The sequence below is a fragment of the Haliotis asinina genome, chromosome 4 (genome assembly GCF_037392515.1).
Source record: "Haliotis asinina isolate JCU_RB_2024 chromosome 4, JCU_Hal_asi_v2, whole genome shotgun sequence".
Taxonomy (NCBI): domain Eukaryota; kingdom Metazoa; phylum Mollusca; class Gastropoda; order Lepetellida; family Haliotidae; genus Haliotis; species Haliotis asinina.
In genome coordinates, this window is record NC_090283.1 from 60,923,587 (window position 1) to 60,949,159 (window position 25,573).

The 25,573-nt window shown below is 41.2% G+C and overlaps 3 protein-coding genes across 3 annotated transcripts; all 3 read left to right on the top strand.

Annotated features, from left to right (window-relative positions):
* Positions 1–562: 562 nt before the first annotated feature.
* Positions 563–1,169, top strand: LOC137282008 (uncharacterized). Its single transcript, XM_067813761.1, has 2 exons — positions 563–644; positions 775–1,169. Exons 1-2 carry the CDS (start codon positions 563–565, stop codon positions 1,167–1,169), a joined length of 477 nt encoding a protein of 158 aa, XP_067669862.1.
* A 21,039-nt stretch (positions 1,170–22,208) lies between these two features.
* LOC137282020 (uncharacterized) lies at positions 22,209–22,815 on the top strand. Its single transcript, XM_067813774.1, has 2 exons — positions 22,209–22,290; positions 22,421–22,815. Exons 1-2 carry the CDS (start codon positions 22,209–22,211, stop codon positions 22,813–22,815), a joined length of 477 nt encoding a protein of 158 aa, XP_067669875.1.
* A 1,749-nt stretch (positions 22,816–24,564) lies between these two features.
* On the top strand, positions 24,565–25,171 carry LOC137282026 (uncharacterized). Its single transcript, XM_067813780.1, has 2 exons — positions 24,565–24,646; positions 24,777–25,171. The coding sequence occupies exons 1-2, from the start codon at positions 24,565–24,567 to the stop codon at positions 25,169–25,171; spliced, it is 477 nt and encodes a 158-aa protein (XP_067669881.1).
* Positions 25,172–25,573: the final 402 nt, after the last annotated feature.

Here is a 25,573-nt window from a genome sequence, read left to right on the forward strand (position 1 = left end):
TACTTTAAGAGAGATTTTCTATTATTATGCAACTAGTTTTATCATTCTTAGTGATTACAAATATAAGTTACGTCAGTCGGAAGACGATTTTCCTGCAATGATTTATCAACGACCCTCTTCCTCCACCAACATAAGTCAATGCATTTGAAGTTAGATGACAAACGGCACCGTTAGATTAATCCCGACTTCATCAACAAAGGCTGATTGATATTCCCCGGAGATAACGAGATTTGATTCCTTGAACTTTCCTCAGACCTCCCTTTACCACAGTTAAGCTTGTTTTGACAAGAACATGATTGGTGCTTCAAAGTGGACAGTGAGATCCCCTTTCGATCAAAGCCCAATGAGGTTGCAGTATAGCTTTGATCTCGCCACTGGCTTCCAAAACGCTCTCTTTGATCTCTAAAGCCCCACTTGTTTGTACTAAGGGACAGTATAAAGGCTTTCCAGGTACCAGTGTACTTCACTCCATCTCAATCTGCAGGACCGATTACACCCTCTTTCAATTATCACAGTATTCGCCCCGACTGCAGCCTACAGTTGTGTAGAAAAGCCCTACAAAATGGATCCAGTTCAAGTTGCCATCAAGCTGAGAGGTCTCCTTCTTGCCCATGACAATGCAGTCAAAGAGATCTTGACCTTAGGTATATATCAACCGTCCTTATCTGCCTGTAGAAATGTCAATGTTTAGCATCTTCAAATTGAAAATCTTTTATGACTTTATGTTGATGATTTCTGCCAAGACTTCTAATTTCCCCGTTTAACCTTTTTCAGACATGCAGGTGTACAAGCTGATGCAAAAGATGACGGCCAACTCCTCCAACAAGTGTATAATTCGAGGTGAACAGCTGATCCAGAGACGATGGGTGTTGGAAGGTGTCAAGGAGATGTTTACCATCTACAGACAAATCAAGTGGCAAGAGGTACAGGCCTGCGTGAATGCCATCACCAAAGATGCTTCTGGAGAAAGTGATACAGGGGCGGATTGGAATGCTGAAACTTCCTTCAATGACGATGATGCTTCTTTCACCGAACTCCAGGTCGACAGCTCATACAGTGAGGACGACGAGGACCAGGAAGACTTCTACAGCAACGACAGCAGCTACGATATGATGACTCTCAGTCGAGCTTTGTCTGTAGACGACTGTGCTCTTCATAGACACGCTTAAGAGAAATCACAAGTTCCAGGCCACATCAAGTAGTGCTACATTAACTTTATTATTGTTCTTGTTCCGAATGCTGTGCCAAGAGCATCCTGTTATATTGTAAAGTAGGATTGGTTGTTGATGGTTATATTCATGAAATAAAAGTATGAAGTCGATATCATAACCTTTCTCATTTTTGTGACACGTTCGCGACATCGTGAGGACAGCCCTAGGTATAGAAAGCTGTTTTGATACTATGAAACAAACGATTCACACGAGATGATATCTCATGCCTTGGGACATATTGCTTGGGTTCTGACGGTGTCATATCCCTAAAATCTATCCACTCCAATCAATGTAGTGAAAGGTCATCAGTAATAACCAACTGAAATGAAACACATCTGGATATTGGCGATGGAATTCCCATCTTACACAACTTCGGCTACACCTAAGCATAACATGCCCAACCGTTGGCATTTCTTTGACCATATCCATGACGATGACATATCCAAACAATTAAAGGAAACCACTAAAAACACTCATGGTCATTATCTCTCATGCCATATGTCACACTTTCATCTGTGTTCTATCCTTTTGGAATGAACTTACATATATTGCTTGATCTGAACACAAGGGGTTAAACATTGCCAGTGCAAACAACATACAATTCCAAAGCAAACTTTCAAATTGGCATCAGCACAAGTCAGTGGCATTTCTTATTCAAGTCAGAGCAGAAACAACTCAAAACATCCGAAGAACCTAACAGGAGACAGTGGTCATCTTTGAAATTGGCATTGTATAATCAAAGCAACATTTACGCATGATTGACTTCAGTGACATTGTCCTGTGCAACTCTCCAACGGAAATGCCCCATATGTATTCAAGGTGTACTTTCTATCCAATTTAACGTGCATGAATGGTCTTCCAACTACATACAATGTATATACATGTTTTATATGGTAAGGTTGGAAACAATCTGACGTCCACCCAGTGTTGTCTCAGAAGGACTATATTCACACACACACACACACACACACCACACACACACACACACACACACACACACACACACACACACACACACACACACACATACAGACAGACAGAGGTCTTCGGTCTTCGACAATTCGTGCTATATTTTAATGATGTATGAAGCGATAGAGAAATTTGGAGGTTAACAAATAATGAGCTACGTCAAAGAGATTCAGACCATACATTCAATACTTTGACTTGGCCTACTTTAAGAGAGATTTTCTATTATTATGCAACTAGTTTTATCATTCTTAGTGATTACAAATATAAGTTACGTCAGTCGGAAGACGATTTTCCTGCAATGATTTATCAACGACCCTCTTCCTCCACCAACATAAGTCAATGCATTTGAAGTTAGATGACAAACGGCACCGTTAGATTAATCCCGACTTCATCAACAAAGGCTGATTGATATTCCCCGGAGATAACGAGATTTGATTCCTTGAACTTTCCTCAGACCTCCCTTTACCACAGTTAAGCTTGTTTTGACAAGAACATGATTGGTGCTTCAAAGTGGACAGTGAGATCCCCTTTCGATCAAAGCCCAATGAGGTTGCAGTATAGCTTTGATCTCGCCACTGGCTTCCAAAACGCTCTCTTTGATCTCTAAAGCCCCACTTGTTTGTACTAAGGGACAGTATAAAGGCTTTCCAGGTACCAGTGTACTTCACTCCATCTCAATCTGCAGGACCGATTACACCCTCTTTCAACAGGAGACAGTGGTCATCTTTGAAATTGGCATTGTATAATCAAAGCAACATTTACGCATGATTGACTTCAGTGACATTGTCCTGTGCAACTCTCCAACGGAAATGCCCCATATGTATTCAAGGTGTACTTTCTATCCAATTTAATGTGCATGAATGGTCTTCCAACTACATACAATGTATATACATGTTTTATATGGTAAGGTTGGAAACAATCTGACGTCCACCCAGTGTTGTCTCAGAAGGACTATATTCACACACACACACACACACACACACCACACACACACACACACACACACACACACACACACACACACACACATACAGACAGACAGAGGTCTTCGGTCTTCGACAATTCGTGCTATATTTTAATGATGTATGAAGCGATAGAGAAATTTGGAGGTTAACAAATAATGAGCTACGTCAAAGAGATTCAGACCATACATTCAATACTTTGACTTGGCCTACTTTAAGAGAGATTTTCTATTATTATGCAACTAGTTTTATCATTCTTAGTGATTACAAATATAAGTTACGTCAGTCGGAAGACGATTTTCCTGCAATGATTTATCAACGACCCTCTTCCTCCACCAACATAAGTCAATGCATTTGAAGTTAGATGACAAACGGCACCGTTAGATTAATCCCGACTTCATCAACAAAGGCTGATTGATATTCCCCGGAGATAACGAGATTTGATTCCTTGAACTTTCCTCAGACCTCCCTTTACCACAGTTAAGCTTGTTTTGACAAGAACATGATTGGTGCTTCAAAGTGGACAGTGAGATCCCCTTTCGATCAAAGCCCAATGAGGTTGCAGTATAGCTTTGATCTCGCCACTGGCTTCCAAAACGCTCTCTTTGATCTCTAAAGCCCCACTTGTTTGTACTAAGGGACAGTATAAAGGCTTTCCAGGTACCAGTGTACTTCACTCCATCTCAATCTGCAGGACCGATTACACCCTCTTTCAATTATCACAGTATTCGCCCCGACTGCAGCCTACAGTTGTGTAGAAAAGCCCTACAAAATGGATCCAGTTCAAGTTGCCATCAAGCTGAGAGGTCTCCTTCTTGCCCATGACAATGCAGTCAAAGAGATCTTGACCTTAGGTATATATCAACCGTCCTTATCTGCCTGTAGAAATGTCAATGTTTAGCATCTTCAAATTGAAAATCTTTTATGACTTTATGTTGATGATTTCTGCCAAGACTTCTAATTTCCCCGTTTAACCTTTTTCAGACATGCAGATGTACAAGCTGATGCAAAAGATGACGGCCAACTCCTCCAACAAGTGTATAATTCGAGGTGAACAGCTGATCCAGAGACGATGGGTGTTGGAAGGTGTCAAGGAGATGTTTACCATCTACAGACAAATCAAGTGGCAAGAGGTACAGGCCTGCGTGAATGCCATCACCAAAGATGCTTCTGGAGAAAGTGATACAGGGGCGGATTGGAATGCTGAAACTTCCTTCAATGACGATGATGCTTCTTTCACCGAACTCCAGGTCGACAGCTCATACAGTGAGGACGACGAGGACCAGGAAGACTTCTACAGCAACAACAGCAGCTACGATATGATGACTCTCAGTCGAGCTTTGTCTGTAGACGACTGTGCTCTTCATAGACACGCTTAAGAGAAATCACAAGTTCCAGGCCACATCAAGTAGTGCTACATTAACTTTATTATTGTTCTTGTTCCGAATGCTGTGCCAAGAGCATCCTGTTATATTGTAAAGTAGGATTGGTTGTTGATGGTTATATTCATGAAATAAAAGTATGAAGTCGATATCATAACCTTTCTCATTTTTGTGACACGTTCGCGACATCGTGAGGACAGCCCTAGGTATAGAAAGCTGTTTTGATACTATGAAACAAACGATTCACACGAGATGATATCTCATGCCTTGGGACATATTGCTTGGGTTCTGACGGTGTCATATCCCTAAAATCTATCCACTCCAATCAATGTAGTGAAAGGTCATCAGTAATAACCAACTGAAATGAAACACATCTGGATACTGGCGATGGAATTCCCATCTTACACAACTTCGGCTACACCTATGTATAACATGCCCAACCGTTGGCATTTCTTTGACCATATCCATGACGATGACATATCCAAACAATTAAAGGAAACCACTAAAAACACTCATGGCTATTATCTCTCATGCCATATGTCACACTTTCATCTGTGTTCTATCCTTTTGGAATGAACTTACATATATTGCTTGATCTGAACACAAGGGGTTAAACATTGCCAGTGCAAACAACATACAATTCCAAAGCAAACTTTCAAATTGGCATCAGCACAAGTCAGTGGCATTTCTTATTCAAGTCAGAGCAGAAACAACTCAAAACATCCGAAGAACCTAACAGGAGACAGTGGTCATCTTTGAAATTGGCATTGTATAATCAAAGCAACATTTACGCATGATTGACTTCAGTGACATTGTCCTGTGCAACTCTCCAACGGAAATGCCCCATATGTATTCAAGGTGTACTTTCTTTCCAATTTAACGTGCATCAATGGTCTTCCAACTATATACAATGTATATACATGTTTTATATGGTAAGGTTGGAAACAATCTGACGTCCACCCAGTGTTGTCTCAGAAGGACTATATTCACACACACACACACACACACACACACACCACACACACACACACACACACACACACACACACACACACACACACACACATACAGACAGACAGAGGTCTTCGGTCTTCGACAATTCGTGCTATATTTTAATGATGTATGAAGCGATAGAGAAATTTGGAGGTTAACAAATAATGAGCTACGTCAAAGAGATTCAGACCATACATTCAATACTTTGACTTGGCCTACTTTAAGAGAGATTTTCTATTATTATGCAACTAGTTTTATCATTCTTAGTGATTACAAATATAAGTTACGTCAGTCGGAAGACGATTTTCCTGCAATGATTTATCAACGACCCTCTTCCTCCACCAACATAAGTCAATGCATTTGAAGTTAGATGACAAACGGCACCGTTAGATTAATCCCGACTTCATCAACAAAGGCTGATTGATATTCCCCGGAGATAACGAGATTTGATTCCTTGAACTTTCCTCAGACCTACCTTTACCACAGTTAAGCTTGTTTTGACAAGAACATGATTGGTGCTTCAAAGTGGACAGTGAGATCCCCTTTCGATCAAAGCCCAATGAGGTTGCAGTATAGCTTTGATCTCGCCACTGGCTTCCAAAACGCTCTCTTTGATCTCTAAAGCCCCACTTGTTTGTACTAAGGGACAGTATAAAGGCTTTCCAGGTACCAGTGTACTTCACTCCATCTCAATCTGCAGGACCGATTACACCCTCTTTCAATTATCACAGTATTCGCCCCGACTGCAGCCTACAGTTGTGTAGAAAAGCCCTACAAAATGGATCCAGTTCAAGTTGCCATCAAGCTGAGAGGTCTCCTTCTTGCCCATGACAATGCAGTCAAAGAGATCTTGACCTTAGGTATATATCAACCGTCCTTATCTGCCTGTAGAAATGTCAATGTTTAGCATCTTCAAATTGAAAATCTTTTATGACTTTATGTTGATGATTTCTGCCAAGACTTCTAATTTCCCCGTTTAACCTTTTTCAGACATGCAGATGTACAAGCTGATGCAAAAGATGACGGCCAACTCCTCCAACAAGTGTATAATTCGAGGTGAACAGCTGATCCAGAGACGATGGGTGTTGGAAGGTGTCAAGGAGATGTTTACCATCTACAGACAAATCAAGTGGCAAGAGGTACAGGCCTGCGTGAATGCCATCACCAAAGATGCTTCTGGAGAAAGTGATACAGGGGCGGATTGGAATGCTGAAACTTCCTTCAATGACGATGATGCTTCTTTCACCGAACTCCAGGTCGACAGCTCATACAGTGAGGACGACGAGGACCAGGAAGACTTCTACAGCAACAACAGCAGCTACGATATGATGACTCTCAGTCGAGCTTTGTCTGTAGACGACTGTGCTCTTCATAGACACGCTTAAGAGAAATCACAAGTTCCAGGCCACATCAAGTAGTGCTACATTAACTTTATTATTGTTCTTGTTCCGAATGCTGTGCCAAGAGCATCCTGTTATATTGTAAAGTAGGATTGGTTGTTGATGGTTATATTCATGAAATAAAAGTATGAAGTCGATATCATAACCTTTCTCATTTTTGTGACACGTTCGCGACATGAATGGTCTTCCAACTATATACAATGTATATACATGTTTTATATGGTAAGGTTGGAAACAATCTGACGTCCACCCAGTGTTGTCTCAGAAGGACTATATTCACACACACACACACACACACACACACACACACACACACACACCACACACACACACACACACACACACACACACACACACACACACACACACACACACATACAGACAGACAGAGGTCTTCGGTCTTCGACAATTCGTGCTATATTTTAATGATGTATGAAGCGATAGAGAAATTTGGAGGTTAACAAATAATGAGCTACGTCAAAGAGATTCAGACCATACATTCAATACTTTGACTTGGCCTACTTTAAGAGAGATTTTCTATTATTATGCAACTAGTTTTATCATTCTTAGTGATTACAAATATAAGTTACGTCAGTCGGAAGACGATTTTCCTGCAATGATTTATCAACGACCCTCTTCCTCCACCAACATAAGTCAATGCATTTGAAGTTAGATGACAAACGGCACCGTTAGATTAATCCCGACTTCATCAACAAAGGCTGATTGATATTCCCCGGAGATAACGAGATTTGATTCCTTGAACTTTCCTGAGACCTACCTTTACCACAGTTAAGCTTGTTTTGACAAGAACATGATTGGTGCTTCAAAGTGGACAGTGAGATCCCCTTTCGATCAAAGCCCAATGAGGTTGCAGTATAGCTTTGATCTCGCCACTGGCTTCCAAAACGCTCTCTTTGATCTCTAAAGCCCCACTTGTTTGTACTAAGGGACAGTATAAAGGCTTTCCAGGTACCAGTGTACTTCACTCCATCTCAATCTGCAGGACCGATTACACCCTCTTTCAATTATCACAGTATTCGCCCCGACTGCAGCCTACAGTTGTGTAGAAAAGCCCTACAAAATGGATCCAGTTCAAGTTGCCATCAAGCTGAGAGGTCTCCTTCTTGCCCATGACAATGCAGTCAAAGAGATCTTGACCTTAGGTATATATCAACCGTCCTTATCTGCCTGTAGAAATGTCAATGTTTAGCATCTTCAAATTGAAAATCTTTTATGACTTTATGTTGATGATTTCTGCCAAGACTTCTAATTTCCCCGTTTAACCTTTTTCAGACATGCAGGTGTACAAGCTGATGCAAAAGATGACGGCCAACTCCTCCAACAAGTGTATAATTCGAGGTGAACAGCTGATCCAGAGACGATGGGTGTTGGAAGGTGTCAAGGAGATGTTTACCATCTACAGACAAATCGAGTGGCAAGAGGTACAGGCCTGCGTGAATGCCATCACCAAAGATGCTTCTGGAGAAAGTGATACAGGGGCGGATTGGAATGCTGAAACTTCCTTCAATGACGATGATGCTTCTTTCACCGAACTCCAGGTCGACAGCTCATACAGTGAGGACGACGAGGACCAGGAAGACTTCTACAGCAACGACAGCAGCTACGATATGATGACTCTCAGTCGAGCTTTGTCTGTAGACGACTGTGCTCTTCATAGACACGCTTAAGAGAAATCACAAGTTCCAGGCCACATCAAGTAGTGCTACATTAACTTTATTATTGTTCTTGTTCCGAATGCTGTGCCAAGAGCATCCTGTTATATTGTAAAGTAGGATTGGTTGTTGATGGTTATATTCATGAAATAAAAGTATGAAGTCGATATCATAACCTTTCTCATTTTTGTGACACGTTCGCGACATCGTGAGGACAGCCCTAGGTATAGAAAGCTGTTTTGATACTATGAAACAAACGATTCACACGAGATGATATCTCATGCCTTGGGACATATTGCTTGGGTTCTGACGGTGTCATATCCCTAAAATCTATCCACTCCAATCAATGTAGTGAAAGGTCATCAGTAATAACCAACTGAAATGAAACACATCTGGATATTGGCGATGGAATTCCCATCTTACACAACTTCGGCTACACCTAAGCATAACATGCCCAACCGTTGGCATTTCTTTGACCATATCCATGACGATGACATATCCAAACAATTAAAGGAAACCACTAAAAACACTCATGGCTATTATCTCTCATGCCATATGTCACACTTTCATCTGTGTTCTATCCTTTTGGAATGAACTTACATATATTGCTTGATCTGAACACAAGGGGTTAAACATTGCCAGTGCAAACAACATACAATTCCAAAGCAAACTTTCAAATTGGCATCAGCACAAGTCAGTGGCATTTCTTATTCAAGTCAGAGCAGAAACAACTCAAAACATCCGAAGAACCTAACAGGAGACAGTGGTCATCTTTGAAATTGGCATTGTATAATCAAAGCAACATTTACGCATGATTGACTTCAGTGACATTGTCCTGTGCAACTCTCCAACGGAAATGCCCCATATGTATTCAAGGTGTACTTTCTTTCCAATTTAACGTGCATGAATGGTCTTCCAACTATATACAATGTATATACATGTTTTATATGGTAAGGTTGGAAACAATCTGACGTCCACCCAGTGTTGTCTCAGAAGGACTATATTCACACACACACACACACACACACACACACACACACACACACACACACACACACACACACACACACACCCCCCCCCCCCCCCACACACACACACACACACACACACACACATACAGACAGACAGAGGTCTTCGGTCTTCGACAATTCGTGCTATATTTTAATGATGTATGAAGCGATAGAGAAATTTGGAGGTTAACAAATAATGAGCTACGTCAAAGAGATTCAGACCATACATTCAATACTTTGACTTGGCCTACTTTAAGAGAGATTTTCTATTATTATGCAACTAGTTTTATCATTCTTAGTGATTACAAATATAAGTTACGTCAGTCGGAAGACGATTTTCCTGCAATGATTTATCAACGACCCTCTTCCTCCACCAACATAAGTCAATGCATTTGAAGTTAGATGACAAACGGCACCGTTAGATTAATCCCGACTTCATCAACAAAGGCTGATTGATATTCCCCGGAGATAACGAGATTTGATTCCTTGAACTTTCCTCAGACCTACCTTTACCACAGTTAAGCTTGTTTTGACAAGAACATGATTGGTGCTTCAAAGTGGACAGTGAGATCCCCTTTCGATCAAAGCCCAATGAGGTTGCAGTATAGCTTTGATCTCGCCACTGGCTTCCAAAACGCTCTCTTTGATCTCTAAAGCCCCACTTGTTTGTACTAAGGGACAGTATAAAGGCTTTCCAGGTACCAGTGTACTTCACTCCATCTCAATCTGCAGGACCGATTACACCCTCTTTCAATTATCACAGTATTCGCCCCGACTGCAGCCTACAGTTGTGTAGAAAAGCCCTACAAAATGGATCCAGTTCAAGTTGCCATCAAGCTGAGAGGTCTCCTTCTTGCCCATGACAATGCAGTCAAAGAGATCTTGACCTTAGGTATATATCAACCGTCCTTATCTGCCTGTAGAAATGTCAATGTTTAGCATCTTCAAATTGAAAATCTTTTATGACTTTATGTTGATGATTTCTGCCAAGACTTCTAATTTCCCCGTTTAACCTTTTTCAGACATGCAGGTGTACAAGCTGATGCAAAAGATGACGGCCAACTCCTCCAACAAGTGTATAATTCGAGGTGAACAGCTGATCCAGAGACGATGGGTGTTGGAAGGTGTCAAGGAGATGTTTACCATCTACAGACAAATCGAGTGGCAAGAGGTACAGGCCTGCGTGAATGCCATCACCAAAGATGCTTCTGGAGAAAGTGATACAGGGGCGGATTGGAATGCTGAAACTTCCTTCAATGACGATGATGCTTCTTTCACCGAACTCCAGGTCGACAGCTCATACAGTGAGGACGACGAGGACCAGGAAGACTTCTACAGCAACGACAGCAGCTACGATATGATGACTCTCAGTCGAGCTTTGTCTGTAGACGACTGTGCTCTTCATAGACACGCTTAAGAGAAATCACAAGTTCCAGGCCACATCAAGTAGTGCTACATTAACTTTATTATTGTTCTTGTTCCGAATGCTGTGCCAAGAGCATCCTGTTATATTGTAAAGTAGGATTGGTTGTTGATGGTTATATTCATGAAATAAAAGTATGAAGTCGATATCATAACCTTTCTCATTTTTGTGACACGTTCGCGACATCGTGAGGACAGCCCTAGGTATAGAAAGCTGTTTTGATACTATGAAACAAACGATTCACACGAGATGATATCTCATGCCTTGGGACATATTGCTTGGGTTCTGACGGTGTCATATCCCTAAAATCTATCCACTCCAATCAATGTAGTGAAAGGTCATCAGTAATAACCAACTGAAATGAAACACATCTGGATATTGGCGATGGAATTCCCATCTTACACAACTTCGGCTACACCTAAGCATAACATGCCCAACCGTTGGCATTTCTTTGACCATATCCATGACGATGACATATCCAAACAATTAAAGGAAACCACTAAAAACACTCATGGTCATTATCTCTCATGCCATATGTCACACTTTCATCTGTGTTCTATCCTTTTGGAATGAACTTACATATATTGCTTGATCTGAACACAAGGGGTTAAACATTGCCAATGCAAACAACATACAATTCCAAAGCAAACTTTCAAATTGGCATCAGCACAAGTCAGTGGCATTTCTTATTCAAGTCAGAGCAGAAACAACTCAAAACATCCGAAGAACCTAACAGGAGACAGTGGTCATCTTTGAAATTGGCATTGTATAATCAAAGCAACATTTACGCATGATTGACTTCAGTGACATTGTCCTGTGCAACTCTCCAACGGAAATGCCCCATATGTATTCAAGGTGTACTTTCTTTCCAATTTAACGTGCATGAATGGTCTTCCAACTACATACAATGTATATACATGTTTTATATGGTAAGGTTGGAAACAATCTGACGTCCACCCAGTGTTGTCTCAGAAGGACTATATTCACACACACACACACACACACACACCACACACACACACACACACACACACACACACACACACACACACACACACATACAGACAGACAGAGGTCTTCGGTCTTCGACAATTCGTGCTATATTTTAATGATGTATGAAGCGATAGAGAAATTTGGAGGTTAACAAATAATGAGCTACGTCAAAGAGATTCAGACCATACATTCAATACTTTGACTTGGCCTACTTTAAGAGAGATTTTCTATTATTATGCAACTAGTTTTATCATTCTTAGTGATTACAAATATAAGTTACGTCAGTCGGAAGACGATTTTCCTGCAATGATTTATCAACGACCCTCTTCCTCCACCAACATAAGTCAATGCATTTGAAGTTAGATGACAAACGGCACCGTTAGATTAATCCCGACTTCATCAACAAAGGCTGATTGATATTCCCCGGAGATAACGAGATTTGATTCCTTGAACTTTCCTCAGACCTCCCTTTACCACAGTTAAGCTTGTTTTGACAAGAACATGATTGGTGCTTCAAAGTGGACAGTGAGATCCCCTTTCGATCAAAGCCCAATGAGGTTGCAGTATAGCTTTGATCTCGCCACTGGCTTCCAAAACGCTCTCTTTGATCTCTAAAGCCCCACTTGTTTGTACTAAGGGACAGTATAAAGGCTTTCCAGGTACCAGTGTACTTCACTCCATCTCAATCTGCAGGACCGATTACACCCTCTTTCAATTATCACAGTATTCGCCCCGACTGCAGCCTACAGTTGTGTAGAAAAGCCCTACAAAATGGATCCAGTTCAAGATGCCATCAAGCTGAGAGGTCTCCTTCTTGCCCATGACAATGCAGTAAAAGAGATCTTGACCTTAGGTATATATCAACCGTCCTTATCTGCCTGTAGAAATGTCAATGTTTAGCATCTTCAAATTGAAAATCTTTTATGACTTTATGTTGATGATTTCTGCCAAGACTTCTAATTTCCCCGTTTAACCTTTTTCAGACATGCAGATGTACAAGCTGATGCAAAAGATGACGGCCAACTCCTCCAACAAGTGTATAATTCGAGGTGAACAGCTGATCCAGAGACGATGGGTGTTGGAAGGTGTCAAGGAGATGTTTACCATCTACAGACAAATCAAGTGGCAAGAGGTACAGGCCTGCGTGAATGCCATCACCAAAGATGCTTCTGGAGAAAGTGATACAGGGGCGGATTGGAATGCTGAAACTTCCTTCAATGACGATGATGCTTCTTTCACCGAACTCCAGGTCGACAGCTCATACAGTGAGGACGACGAGGACCAGGAAGACTTCTACAGCAACAACAGCAGCTACGATATGATGACTCTCAGTCGAGCTTTGTCTGTAGACGACTGTGCTCTTCATAGACACGCTTAAGAGAAATCACAAGTTCCAGGCCACATCAAGTAGTGCTACATTAACTTTATTATTGTTCTTGTTCCGAATGCTGTGCCAAGAGCATCCTGTTATATTGTAAAGTAGGATTGGTTGTTGATGGTTATATTCATGAAATAAAAGTATGAAGTCGATATCATAACCTTTCTCATTTTTGTGACACGTTCGCGACATCGTGAGGACAGCCCTAGGTATAGAAAGCTGTTTTGATACTATGAAACAAACGATTCACACGAGATGATATCTCATGCCTTGGGACATATTGCTTGGGTTCTGACGGTGTCATATCCCTAAAATCTATCCACTCCAATCAATGTAGTGAAAGGTCATCAGTAATAACCAACTGAAATGAAACACATCTGGATACTGGCGATGGAATTCCCATCTTACACAACTTCGGCTACACCTATGGATAACATGCCCAACCGTTGGCATTTCTTTGACCATATCCATGACGATGACATATCCAAACAATTAAAGGAAACCACTAAAAACACTCATGGCTATTATCTCTCATGCCATATGTCACACTTTCATCTGTGTTCTATCCTTTTGGAATGAACTTACATATATTGCTTGATCTGAACACAAGGGGTTAAACATTGCCAGTGCAAACAACATACAATTCCAAAGCAAACTTTCAAATTGGCATCAGCACAAGTCAGTGGCATTTCTTATTCAAGTCAGAGCAGAAACAACTCAAAACATCCGAAGAACCTAACAGGAGACAGTGGTCATCTTTGAAATTGGCATTGTATAATCAAAGCAACATTTACGCATGATTGACTTCAGTGACATTGTCCTGTGCAACTCTCCAACGGAAATGCCCCATATGTATTCAAGGTGTACTTTCTTTCCAATTTAACGTGCATGAATGGTCTTCCAACTATATACAATGTATATACATGTTTTATATGGTAAGGTTGGAAACAATCTGACGTCCACCCAGTGTTGTCTCAGAAGGACTATATTCACACACACACACACACACACACACACACACACACACACACACACACACACACACACACACACAGAGGTCTTCGGTCTTCGACAATTCGTGCTATATTTTAATGATGTGTGAAGCCATAGAGAAATTTGGAGGTTAACAAATAATGAGCTACGTCAAAGAGATTCAGACCATACATTCAATACTTTGACTTGGCCTACTTTAAGAGAGATTTTCTATTATTATGCAACTAGTTTTATCATTCTTAGTTATTACAAATATAAGTTACGTCAGTCAGAAGACGATTTTCCTGCAATGATTTATCAACGACCCTCTTCCTCCACCAACATAAGTCAATGCATTTGAAGTTAGATGACAAACGGCACCGTTAGATTAATCCCGACTTCATCAACAAAGGCTGATTGATATTCCCCGGAGATAACGAGATTGGATTGCTTGAACTTTCCTCAGACCTCCCTTTACCACAGTTAAGCTTGTTTTGACAAGAACATGATTGGTGCTTCAAAGTGGACAGTGAGATCCCCTTTCGATCAAAGCCCAATGAGGTTGCAGTATAGCTTTGATCTCGCCACTGGCTTCCAAAACGCTCTCTTTGATCTCTAAAGCCCCACTTGTTTGTACTAAGGGACAGTATAAAGGCTTTCCAGGTACCAGTGTACTTCACTCCATCTCAATCTGCAGGACCGATTACACCCTCTTTCAATTATCACAGTATTCGCCCCGACTGCAGCCTACAGTTGTGTAGAAAAGCCCTACAAAATGGATCCAGTTCAAGTTGCCATCAAGCTGAGAGGTCTCCTTCTTGCCCATGACAATGCAGTCAAAGAGATCTTGACCTTAGGTATATATCAACCGTCCTTATCTGCCTGTAGAAATGTCAATGTTTAGCATCTTCAAATTGAAAATCTTTTATGACTTTATGTTGATGATTTCTGCCAAGACTTCTAATTTCCCCGTTTAACCTTTTTCAGACATGCAGGTGTACAAGCTGATGCAAAAGATGACGGCCAACTCCTCCAACAAGTGTATAATTCGAGGTGAACAGCTGATCCAGAGACGATGGGTGTTGGAAGGTGTCAAGGAGATGTTTACCATCTACAGACAAATCAAGTGGCAAGAGGTACAGGCCTGCGTGAATGCCATCACCAAAGATGCTTCTGGAGAAAGTGATACAGGGGCGGATTGGAATGCTGAAACTTCCTTCAGTGACGATGATGCTTCTTTCACCGAACTCCAGGTCGACAGCTCATACAGTGAGGACGACGAGGACCAGGAAGACTTCTACAGCAACGACAGCAGCTACGATATGATGACTCTCAGTCGAGCTTTGTCTGTAGACGACTGTGCTCTTCATAGACACGCTTAAGAGAAATCACAAGTTCCAGGCCACATCAAGTAGTGCTACATTAACTTCATTATTGTTCTTGTTCCGAATGCTGTGCCGAGAGCATCCTGTTATATTGTAACCAGGATTGGTTGTTGATGGTTATATTCATGAAATAAAAGTATGAAGTCGATATCATAACCTTTCTCATTTTTGTGACACGTTCGCGACATCGTGAGGACAGCCCTAGGTATAGAAAGCTGTTTTGATACTATGAAACAAACGATTCACACGAGATGATATCACATGCCTTGGGACATATTGCTTGGGTTCTGACGGTGTCATATCCCTAAAATCTATCCACTCCAATCAATGTAGTGAAAGGTCATCAGTAATAACCAACTGAAATGAAACACATCTGGATATTGGCGATGGAATTCCCATCTTACACAACTTCGGCTACACCTAAGCATAACATGCCCAACCGTTGGCATTTCTTTGACCATATCCATGACGATGACATATCCAAACAATTAAAGGAAACCACTAAAAACACTCATGGTCATTATCTCTCATGCCATATGTCACACTTTCATCTGTGTTCTATCCTTTTGGAATGAACTTACATATATTGCTTGATCTGAACACAAGGGGTTAAACATTGCCAGTGCAAACAACATACAATTCCAAAGCAAACTTTCAAATTGGCATCAGCACAAGTCAGTGGCATTTCTTATTCAAGTCAGAGCAGAAACAACTCAAAACATCCGAAGAACCTAACAGGAGACAGTGGTCATCTTTGAAATTGGCATTGTATAATCAAAGCAACATTTACGCATGATTGACTTCAGTGACATTGTCCTGTGCAACTCTCCAACGGAAATGCCCCATATGTATTCAAGGTGTACTTTCTATCCAATTTAACGTGCATGAATGGTCTTCCAACTACATACAATGTATATACATGTTTTATATGGTAAGGTTGGAAACAATCTGACGTCCACTCAGTGTTGTCTCAGAAGGACTATATTCACACACACACACACACACACACACACACACACACACATACAGACAGACAGAGGTCTTCGGTCTTCGACAATTCGTGCTATATTTTAATGATGTATGAAGCGAATGAGAAATTTGGAGGTTAACAAATAATGAGCTACGTCAAAGAGATTCAGACCATACATTCAATACTTTGACTTGGCCTACTTTAAGAGAGATTTTCTATTATTATGCAACTAGTTTTATCATTCTTAGTGATTACAAATATAAGTTACGTCAGTCGGAAGACGATTTTCCTGCAATGATTTATCAACGACCCTCTTCCTCCACCAACATAAGTCAATGCATTTGAAGTTAGATGACAAACGGCACCGTTAGATTAATCCCGACTTCATCAACAAAGGCTGATTGATATTCCCCGGAGATAACGAGATTGGATTGCTTGAACTTTCCTCAGACCTCCCTTTACCACAGTTAAGCTTGTTTTGACAAGAACATGATTGGTGCTTCAAAGTGGACAGTGAGATCCCCTTTCGATCAAAGCCCAATGAGGTTGCAGTATAGCTTTGATCTCGCCACTGGCTTCCAAAACGCTCTCTTTGATCTCTAAAGCCCCACTTGTTTGTACTAAGGGACAGTATAAAGGCTTTCCAGGTACCAGTGTACTTCACTCCATCTCAATCTGCAGGACCGATTACACCCTCTTTCAATTATCACAGTATTCGCCCCGACTGCAGCCTACAGTTGTGTAGAAAAGCCCTACAACATGGATCCAGTTCAAGTTGCCATCAAGCTGAGAGGTCTCCTTCTTGCCCATGACAATGCAGTAAAAGAGATCTTGACCTTAGGTATATATCAACCGTCCTTATCTGCCTGTAGAAATGTCAATGTTTAGCATCTTCAAATTGAAAATCTTTTATGACTTTATGTTGATGATTTCTGCCAAGACTTCTAATTTCCCCGTTTAACCTTTTCCAGACATGCAGGTGTACAAGCTGATGCAAAAGATGACGGCCAACTCCTCCATCAAGTGTATAATTCGAGGTGAACAGCTGATCCAGAGACGATGGGTGTTGGAAGGTGTCAAGGAGATGTTTACCATCTACAGACAAATCAAGTGGCAAGAGGTACAGGCCTGCGTGAATGCCATCACCAAAGACGCTTCTGGAGAAAGTGATACAGGGACGGATTGGAATGCTGAAACTTCCTTCAATGACGATGATGCTTCTTTCACCGAACTCCAGGTCGACAGCTCATACAGTGAGGACGACGAGGACCAGGAAGACTTCTACAGCAACGACAGCAGCTACGATATGATGACTCTCAGTCGAGCTTTGTCTGTAGACGACTGTGCTCTTCATAGACACGCTTAAGAGAAATCACAAGTTCCAGGTCACATCAAGTAGTGCTACATTAACTTCATTATTGTTCTTGTTCCGAATGCTGTGCCAAGAGCATCCTATTATATTGTAACCAGGATTGGTTGTTGATGGTTATGTTCATGAAATAAAAGTATGAAGTCGATACCATAACCTTTCTCATTTTTGTGACACGTTCGCGACATCGTGAGGACAGCCCTAGGTATAGAAAGCTGTTTTGATACTATGAAACAAACGATTCACACGAGATGATATCTCATGCCTTGGGACATATTGCTTGGGTTCTGACGGTGTCATATCCCTAAAATCTATCCACTCCAATCAATGTAGTGAAAGGTCATCAGTAATAACCAACTGAAATGAAACACATCTGGATATTGGCGATGGAATTCCCATCTTACACAACTTCGGCTACACCTAAGCATAACATGCCCAACCGTTGGCATTTCTTTGACCATATCCATGACGATGACATATCCAAACAATTAAAGGAAACCACTAAAAACACTCATGGTCATTATCTCTCATGCCATATGTCACACTTTCATCTGTGTTCTATCCTTTTGGAATGAACTTACATATATTGCTTGATCTGAACACAAGGGGTTAAACATTGCCAGTGCAAACTGCATACAATTCCAAAGCAAACTTTCAAATTGGCATCAGCACAAGTCAGTGGCATTTCTTATTCAAGTCAGAGCAGAAACAACTCAAAACATCCGAAGAACCTAACAGGAGACAGTGGTCATCTTTGAAATTGGCATTGTATAATCAAAGCAACATTTACGCATGATTGACTTCAGTGACATTGTCCTGTGCAACTCTCCAACGGAAATGCCCCATATGTATTCAAGGTGTACTTTCTATCCAATTTAACGTGCATGAATGGTCTTCCAACTATATACAATGTATATACATGTTTAATATGGTAAGGTTGGAAACAATCTGACGTCCACCTAGTGTTGTCTCAGAAGGACTATATTCACACACACACACACATACACACACACACACACACACACACACACACACACACACACACACACACACACACACATACAGACAGACAGAGGTCTTCGGTCTTCGACAATTCGTGCTATATTTTAATGATGTATGAAGCGAATGAGAAATTTGGAGGTTAACAAATAATGAGCTACGTCAAAGAGATTCAGACCATACATTCAATACTTTGACTTGGCCTACTTTAAGAGAGATTTTCTATTATTATGCAACTAGTTTTATCATTCTTAGTGATTACAAATATAAGTTACGTCAGTCGGAAGACGATTTTCCTGCAATGATTTATCAACGACCCTCTTCCTCCACCAACATAAGTCAATGCATTTGAAGTTAGATGACAAACGGCACCGTTAGATTAATCCCGACTTCATCAACAAAGGCTGATTGATATTCCCCGGAGATAACGAGATTGGATTGCTTGAACTTTCCTCAGACCTCCCTTTACCACAGTTAAGCTTGTTTTGACAAGAACATGATTGGTGCTTCAAAGTGGACAGTGAGATCCCCTTTCGATCAAAGCCCAATGAGGTTGCAGTATAGCTTTGATCTCGCCACTGGCTTCCAAAACGCTCTCTTTGATCTCTAAAGCCCCACTTGTTTGTACTAAGGGACAGTATAAAGGCTTTCCAGGTACCAGTGTACTTCACTCCATCTCAATCTGCAGGACCGATTACACCCTCTTTCAATTATCACAGTATTCGCCACGACTGCAGCCTACAGTTGTGTAGAAAAGCTCTACAAAATGGATCCAGTTCAAGTTGCCATCAAGCTGAGAGGTCTCCTTCTTGCCCATGACAATGCAGTCAAAGAGATCTTGACCTTAGGTATATATCAACCGTCCTTATCTGCCTGTAGAAATGTCAATGTTTAGCATCTTCAAATTGAAAATCTTTTATGACTTTATGTTGATGATTTCTGCCAAGACTTCTAATTTCCCCGTTTAACCTTTTCCAGACATGCAGGTGTACAAGCTGATGCAAAAGATGACGGCCAACTCCTCCATCAAGTGTATAATTCGAGGTGAACAGCTGATCCAGAGACGATGGGTGTTGGAAGGTGTCAAGGAGATGTTTACCATCTACAGACAAATCAAGTGGCAAGAGGTACAGGCCTGCGTGAATGCCATCACCAAAGATGCTTCTGGAGAAAGTGATACAGGGACGGATTGGAATGCTGAAACTTCCTTCAATGACGATGATGCTTCTTTCACCGAACTCCAGGTCGACAGCTCATACAGTGAGGACGACGAGGACCAGGAAGACTTCTACAGCAACGACAGCAGCTACGATATGATGACTCTCAGTCGAGCTTTGTCTGTAGACGACTGTGCTCTTCATAGACACGCTTAAGAGAAATCACAAGTTCCTGGCCACATCAAGTAGTGCTACATTAACTTCATTATTGTTCTTGTTCCGAATGCTGTGCCAAGAGCATCCTGTTATATTGTAACCAGGATTGGTTGTTGATGGTTATATTCATGAAATAAAAGCATGAAGTCGATATCATAACCTTTCTCATTTTTGTGACACGTTCGCGACATCGTGAGGACAGCCCTAGGTATAGAAAGCTGTTTTGATACTATGAAACAAACGATTCACACGAGATGATATCTCATGCCTTGGGACATATTGCTTGGCTTCTGACGGTGTCATATCCCTAAAATCTATCCACTCCAATCAATGTAGTGAAAGGTCATCAGTAATAACCAACTGAAATGAAACACATCTGGATATTGGCGATGGAATTCCCATCTTACACAACTTCGGCTACACCTAAGCATAATATGCCCAACCGTTGGCATTTCTTTGACCATATCCATGACGATGACATATCCAAACAATTAAAGGAAACCACTAAAAACACTCATGGTCATTATCTCTCATGCCATATGTCACACTTTCATCTGTGTTCTATCCTTTTGGAATGAACTTACATATATTGCTTGATCTGAACACAAGGGGTTAAACATTGCCAGTGCAAACAGCATACAATTCCAAAGCAAACTTTCAAATTGGCATCAGCACAAGTCAGTGGCATTTCTTATTCAAGTCAGAGCAGAAACAACTCAAAACATCCGAAGAACCTAGCAGGAGACAGTGGTCATCTTTGAAATTGGCATTGTATAATCAAAGCAACATTTACGCATGATTGACTTCAGTGACATTGTCCTGTGCAACTCTCCAACGGAAATGCCCCATATGTATTCAAGGTGTACTTTCTATCCAATTTAACGTGCATGAATGGTCTTCCAACTATATACAATGTATATACATGTTTTATATGGTAAGGTTGGAAACAATCTGACGTCCACCCAGTGTTGTCTCAGAAGGACTATATTCACACACACACACACACACACACACACACACACACACACACACACACACACATACAGACAGACAGAGGTCCTCGGTCTTCGACAATTCGTGCTATATTTTAATGATGTATGAAGCGAATGAGAAATTTGGAGGTTGACAAATAATGAGCTACGTCAAAGAGATTCAGACCATACATTCAATACTTTGACTTGGCCTACTTTAAGAGAGATTTTCTATTATTATGCAACTAGTTTTATCATTCTTAGTGATTACAAATATAAGTTACGTCAGTCGGAAGACGATTTTCCTGCAATGATTTATCAACGACCCTCTTCCTCCACCAACATAAGTCAATGCATTTGAAGTTAGATGACAAACGGCACCGTTAGATTAATCCCGACTTCATCAACAAAGGCTGATTGATATTCCCCGGAGATAACGAGATTGGATTGCTTGAACTTTCCTCAGACCTCCCTTTACCACAGTTAAGCTTGTTTTGACAAGAACATGATTGGTGCTTCAAAGTGGACAGTGAGATCCCCTTTCGATCAAAGCCCAATGAGGTTGCAGTATAGCTTTGATCTCGCCACTGGCTTCCAAAACGCTCTCTTTGATCTCTAAAGCCCCACTTGTTTGTACTAAGGGACAGTATAAAGGCTTTCCAGGTACCAGTGTACTTCACTCCATCTCAATCTGCAGGACCGATTACACCCTCTTTCAATTATCACAGTATTCGCCCCGACTGCAGCCTACAGTTGTGTAGAAAAGCCCTACAAAATGGATCCAGTTCAAGTTGCCATCAAGCTGAGAGGTCTCCTTCTTGCCCATGACAATGCAGTAAAAGAGATCTTGACCTTAGGTATATATCAACCGTCCTTATCTGCCTGTAGAAATGTCAATGTTTAGCATCTTCAAATTGAAAATCTTTTATGACTTTATGTTGATGATTTCTGCCAAGACTTCTAATTTCCCCGTTTAACCTTTTTCAGACATGCAGGTGTACAAGCTGATGCAAAAGATGACGGCCAACTCCTCCATCAAGTGTATAATTCGAGGTGAACAGCTGATCCAGAGACGATGGGTGTTGGAAGGTGTCAAGGAGATGTTTACCATCTACAGACAAATCAAGTGGCAAGAGGTACAGGCCTGCGTGAATGCCATCACCAAAGATGCTTCTGGAGAAAGTGATACAGAGGCGGATTGGAATGCTGAAACTTCCTTCAATGACGATGATGCTTCCTTCACCGAACTCCAGGTCGACAGCTCATACAGTGAGGACGACGAGGACCAGGAAGACTTCTACAGCAACGACAGCAGCTACGATATGATGACTCTCAGTCGAGCTTTGTCTGTAGACGACTGTGCTCTTCATAGACACGCTTAAGAGAAATCACAAGTTCCTGGCCACATCAAGTAGTGCTACATTAACTTTATTATTGTTCTTGTTCCGAATGTTGTGCTAAGAGCATCCTGTTATATTGTAACCAGGATTGGTTGTTGATGGTTATGTTCATGAAATAAAAGTATGAAGTCGATATCATAACCTTTCTCATTTTTTGTGACACGTTCGCGACATCGTGAGGACAGCCCTAGGTATAGAAAGCTGTTTTGATACTATGAAACACACGATTCACACGAGATGATATCTCATGCCTTGGGACATATTGCTTGGCTTCTGAAGGTGTCATATCCCTAAAATCTATCCACTCCAATCAATGTAGTGAAAGGTCATCAGTAATAACCAACTGAAATGAAACACATCTGGATATTGGCGATGGAATTCCCATCTTACACAACTTCGGCTACACCTAAGCATAACATGCCCAACCGTTGGCATTTCTTCGACCATATCCATGACGATGACATATCCAAACAATTAAAGGAAACCACTAAAAACACTCATGGTCATTATCTCTCATGCCATATGTCACACTTTCATCTGTGTTCTATCCTTTTGGAATGAACTTACATATATTGCTTGATCTGAACACAAGGGGTTAAACATTGCCAGTGCAAACAACATACAGTTCCAAAGCAAACTTTCAAATTGGCATCAGCACAAGTCAGTGGCATTTCTTATTCAAGTCAGAGCAGAAACAACTCAAAACATCCGAAGGACCTAACAGGAGACAGTGGTCATCTTTGAAATTGGCATTGTATAATCAAAGCAACATTTACGCATGATTGACTTCAGTGACATTGTCCTGTGCAACTCTCCAACGGAAATGCCCCATATGTATTCAAGGTGTACTTTCTATCCAATTTAACGTGCATGAATGGTCTTCCAACTATATACAATGTATATACATGTTTCATATGGTAAGGTTGGAAACAATCTGACGTCCACCCAGTGTTGTCTCAGAAGGACTATATTCACACACACACACACACACACACACACACACACACACACACACACACACACACATACAGACAGACAGAGGTCTTCGGTCTTCGACAATTCGTGCTATATTTTAATGATGTATGAAGCGAATGAGAAATTTGGAGGTTAACAAATAATGAGCTACGTCAAAGAGATTCAGACCATACATTCAATACTTTGACTTGGCCTACTTTAAGAGAGATTTTCTATTATTATGCAACTAGTTTTATCATTCTTAGTGATTACAAATATAAGTTACGTCAGTCGGAAGACGATTTTCCTGCAATGATTTATCAACGACCCTCTTCCTCCACCAACATAAGTCAATGCATTTGAAGTTAGATGACAAACAGCACCGTTAGATTAATCCCGACTTCATCAACAAAGGCTGATTGATATTCCCCGGAGATAACGAGATTGGATTGCTTGAACTTTCCTCAGACCTCCCTTTACCACAGTTAAGCTTGTTTTGACAAGAACATGATTGGTGCTTCAAAGTGGACAGTGAGATCCCCTTTCGATCAAAGCCCAATGAGGTTGCAGTATAGCTTTGATCTCGCCACTGGCTTCCAAAACGCTCTCTTTGATCTCTAAAGCCCCACTTGTTTGTACTAAGGTACATTTTAAAGGCTTTCCAGGTACCAGTGTACTTCACTCCATCTCAATCTGCAGGACCGATTACACCCTCTTTCAATTATCACAGTATTCGCCCCGACTGCAGCCTACAGTTGTGTAGAAAAGCCCTACAAAATGGATCCAGTTCAAGTTGCCATCAAGCTGAGAGGTCTCCTTCTTGCCCATGACAATGCAGTAAAAGAGATCTTGACCTTAGGTATATATCAACCGTCCTTATCTGCCTGTAGAAATGTCAATGTTTAGCATCTTCAAATTGAAAATCTTTTATGACTTTATGTTGATGATTTCTGCCAAGACTTCTAATTTCCCCGTTTAACCTTTTTCAGACATGCAGGTGTACAAGCTGATGCAAAAGATGACGGCCAACTCCTCCAACAAGTGTATAATTCGAGGTGAACAGCTGATCCAGAGACGATGGGTGTTGGAAGGTGTCAAGGAGATGTTTACCATCTACAGACAAATCAAGTGGCAAGAGGTACAGGCCTGCGTGAATGCCATCACCAAAGATGCTTCTGGAGAAAGTGATACAGAGGCGGATTGGAATGCTGAAACTTCCTTCAATGACGATGATGCTTCCTTCACCGAACTCCAGGTCGACAGCTCATACAGTGAGGACGACGAGGACCAGGAAGACTTCTACAGCAACGACAGCAGCTACGATATGATGACTCTCAGTCGAGCTTTGTCTGTAGACGACTGTGCTCTTCATAGACACGCTTAAGAGAAATCACAAGTTCCAGGCCACATCAAGTAGTGCTACATTAACTTTATTATTGTTCTTGTTCCGAATGTTGTGCTAAGAGCATCCTGTTATATTGTAACCAGGATTGGTTGTTGATGGTTATGTTCATGAAATAAAAGTATGAAGTCGATATCATAACCTTTCTCATTTTTTGTGACACGTTCGCGACATCGTGAGGACAGCCCTAGGTATAGAAAGCTGTTTTGATACTATGAAACACACGATTCACACGAGATGATATCTCATGCCTTGGGACATATTGCTTGGCTTCTGACGGTGTCATATCCCTAAAATCTATCCACTCCAATCAATGTAGTGAAAGGTCATCAGTAATAACCAACTGAAATGAAACACATCTGGATATTGGCGATGGAATTCCCA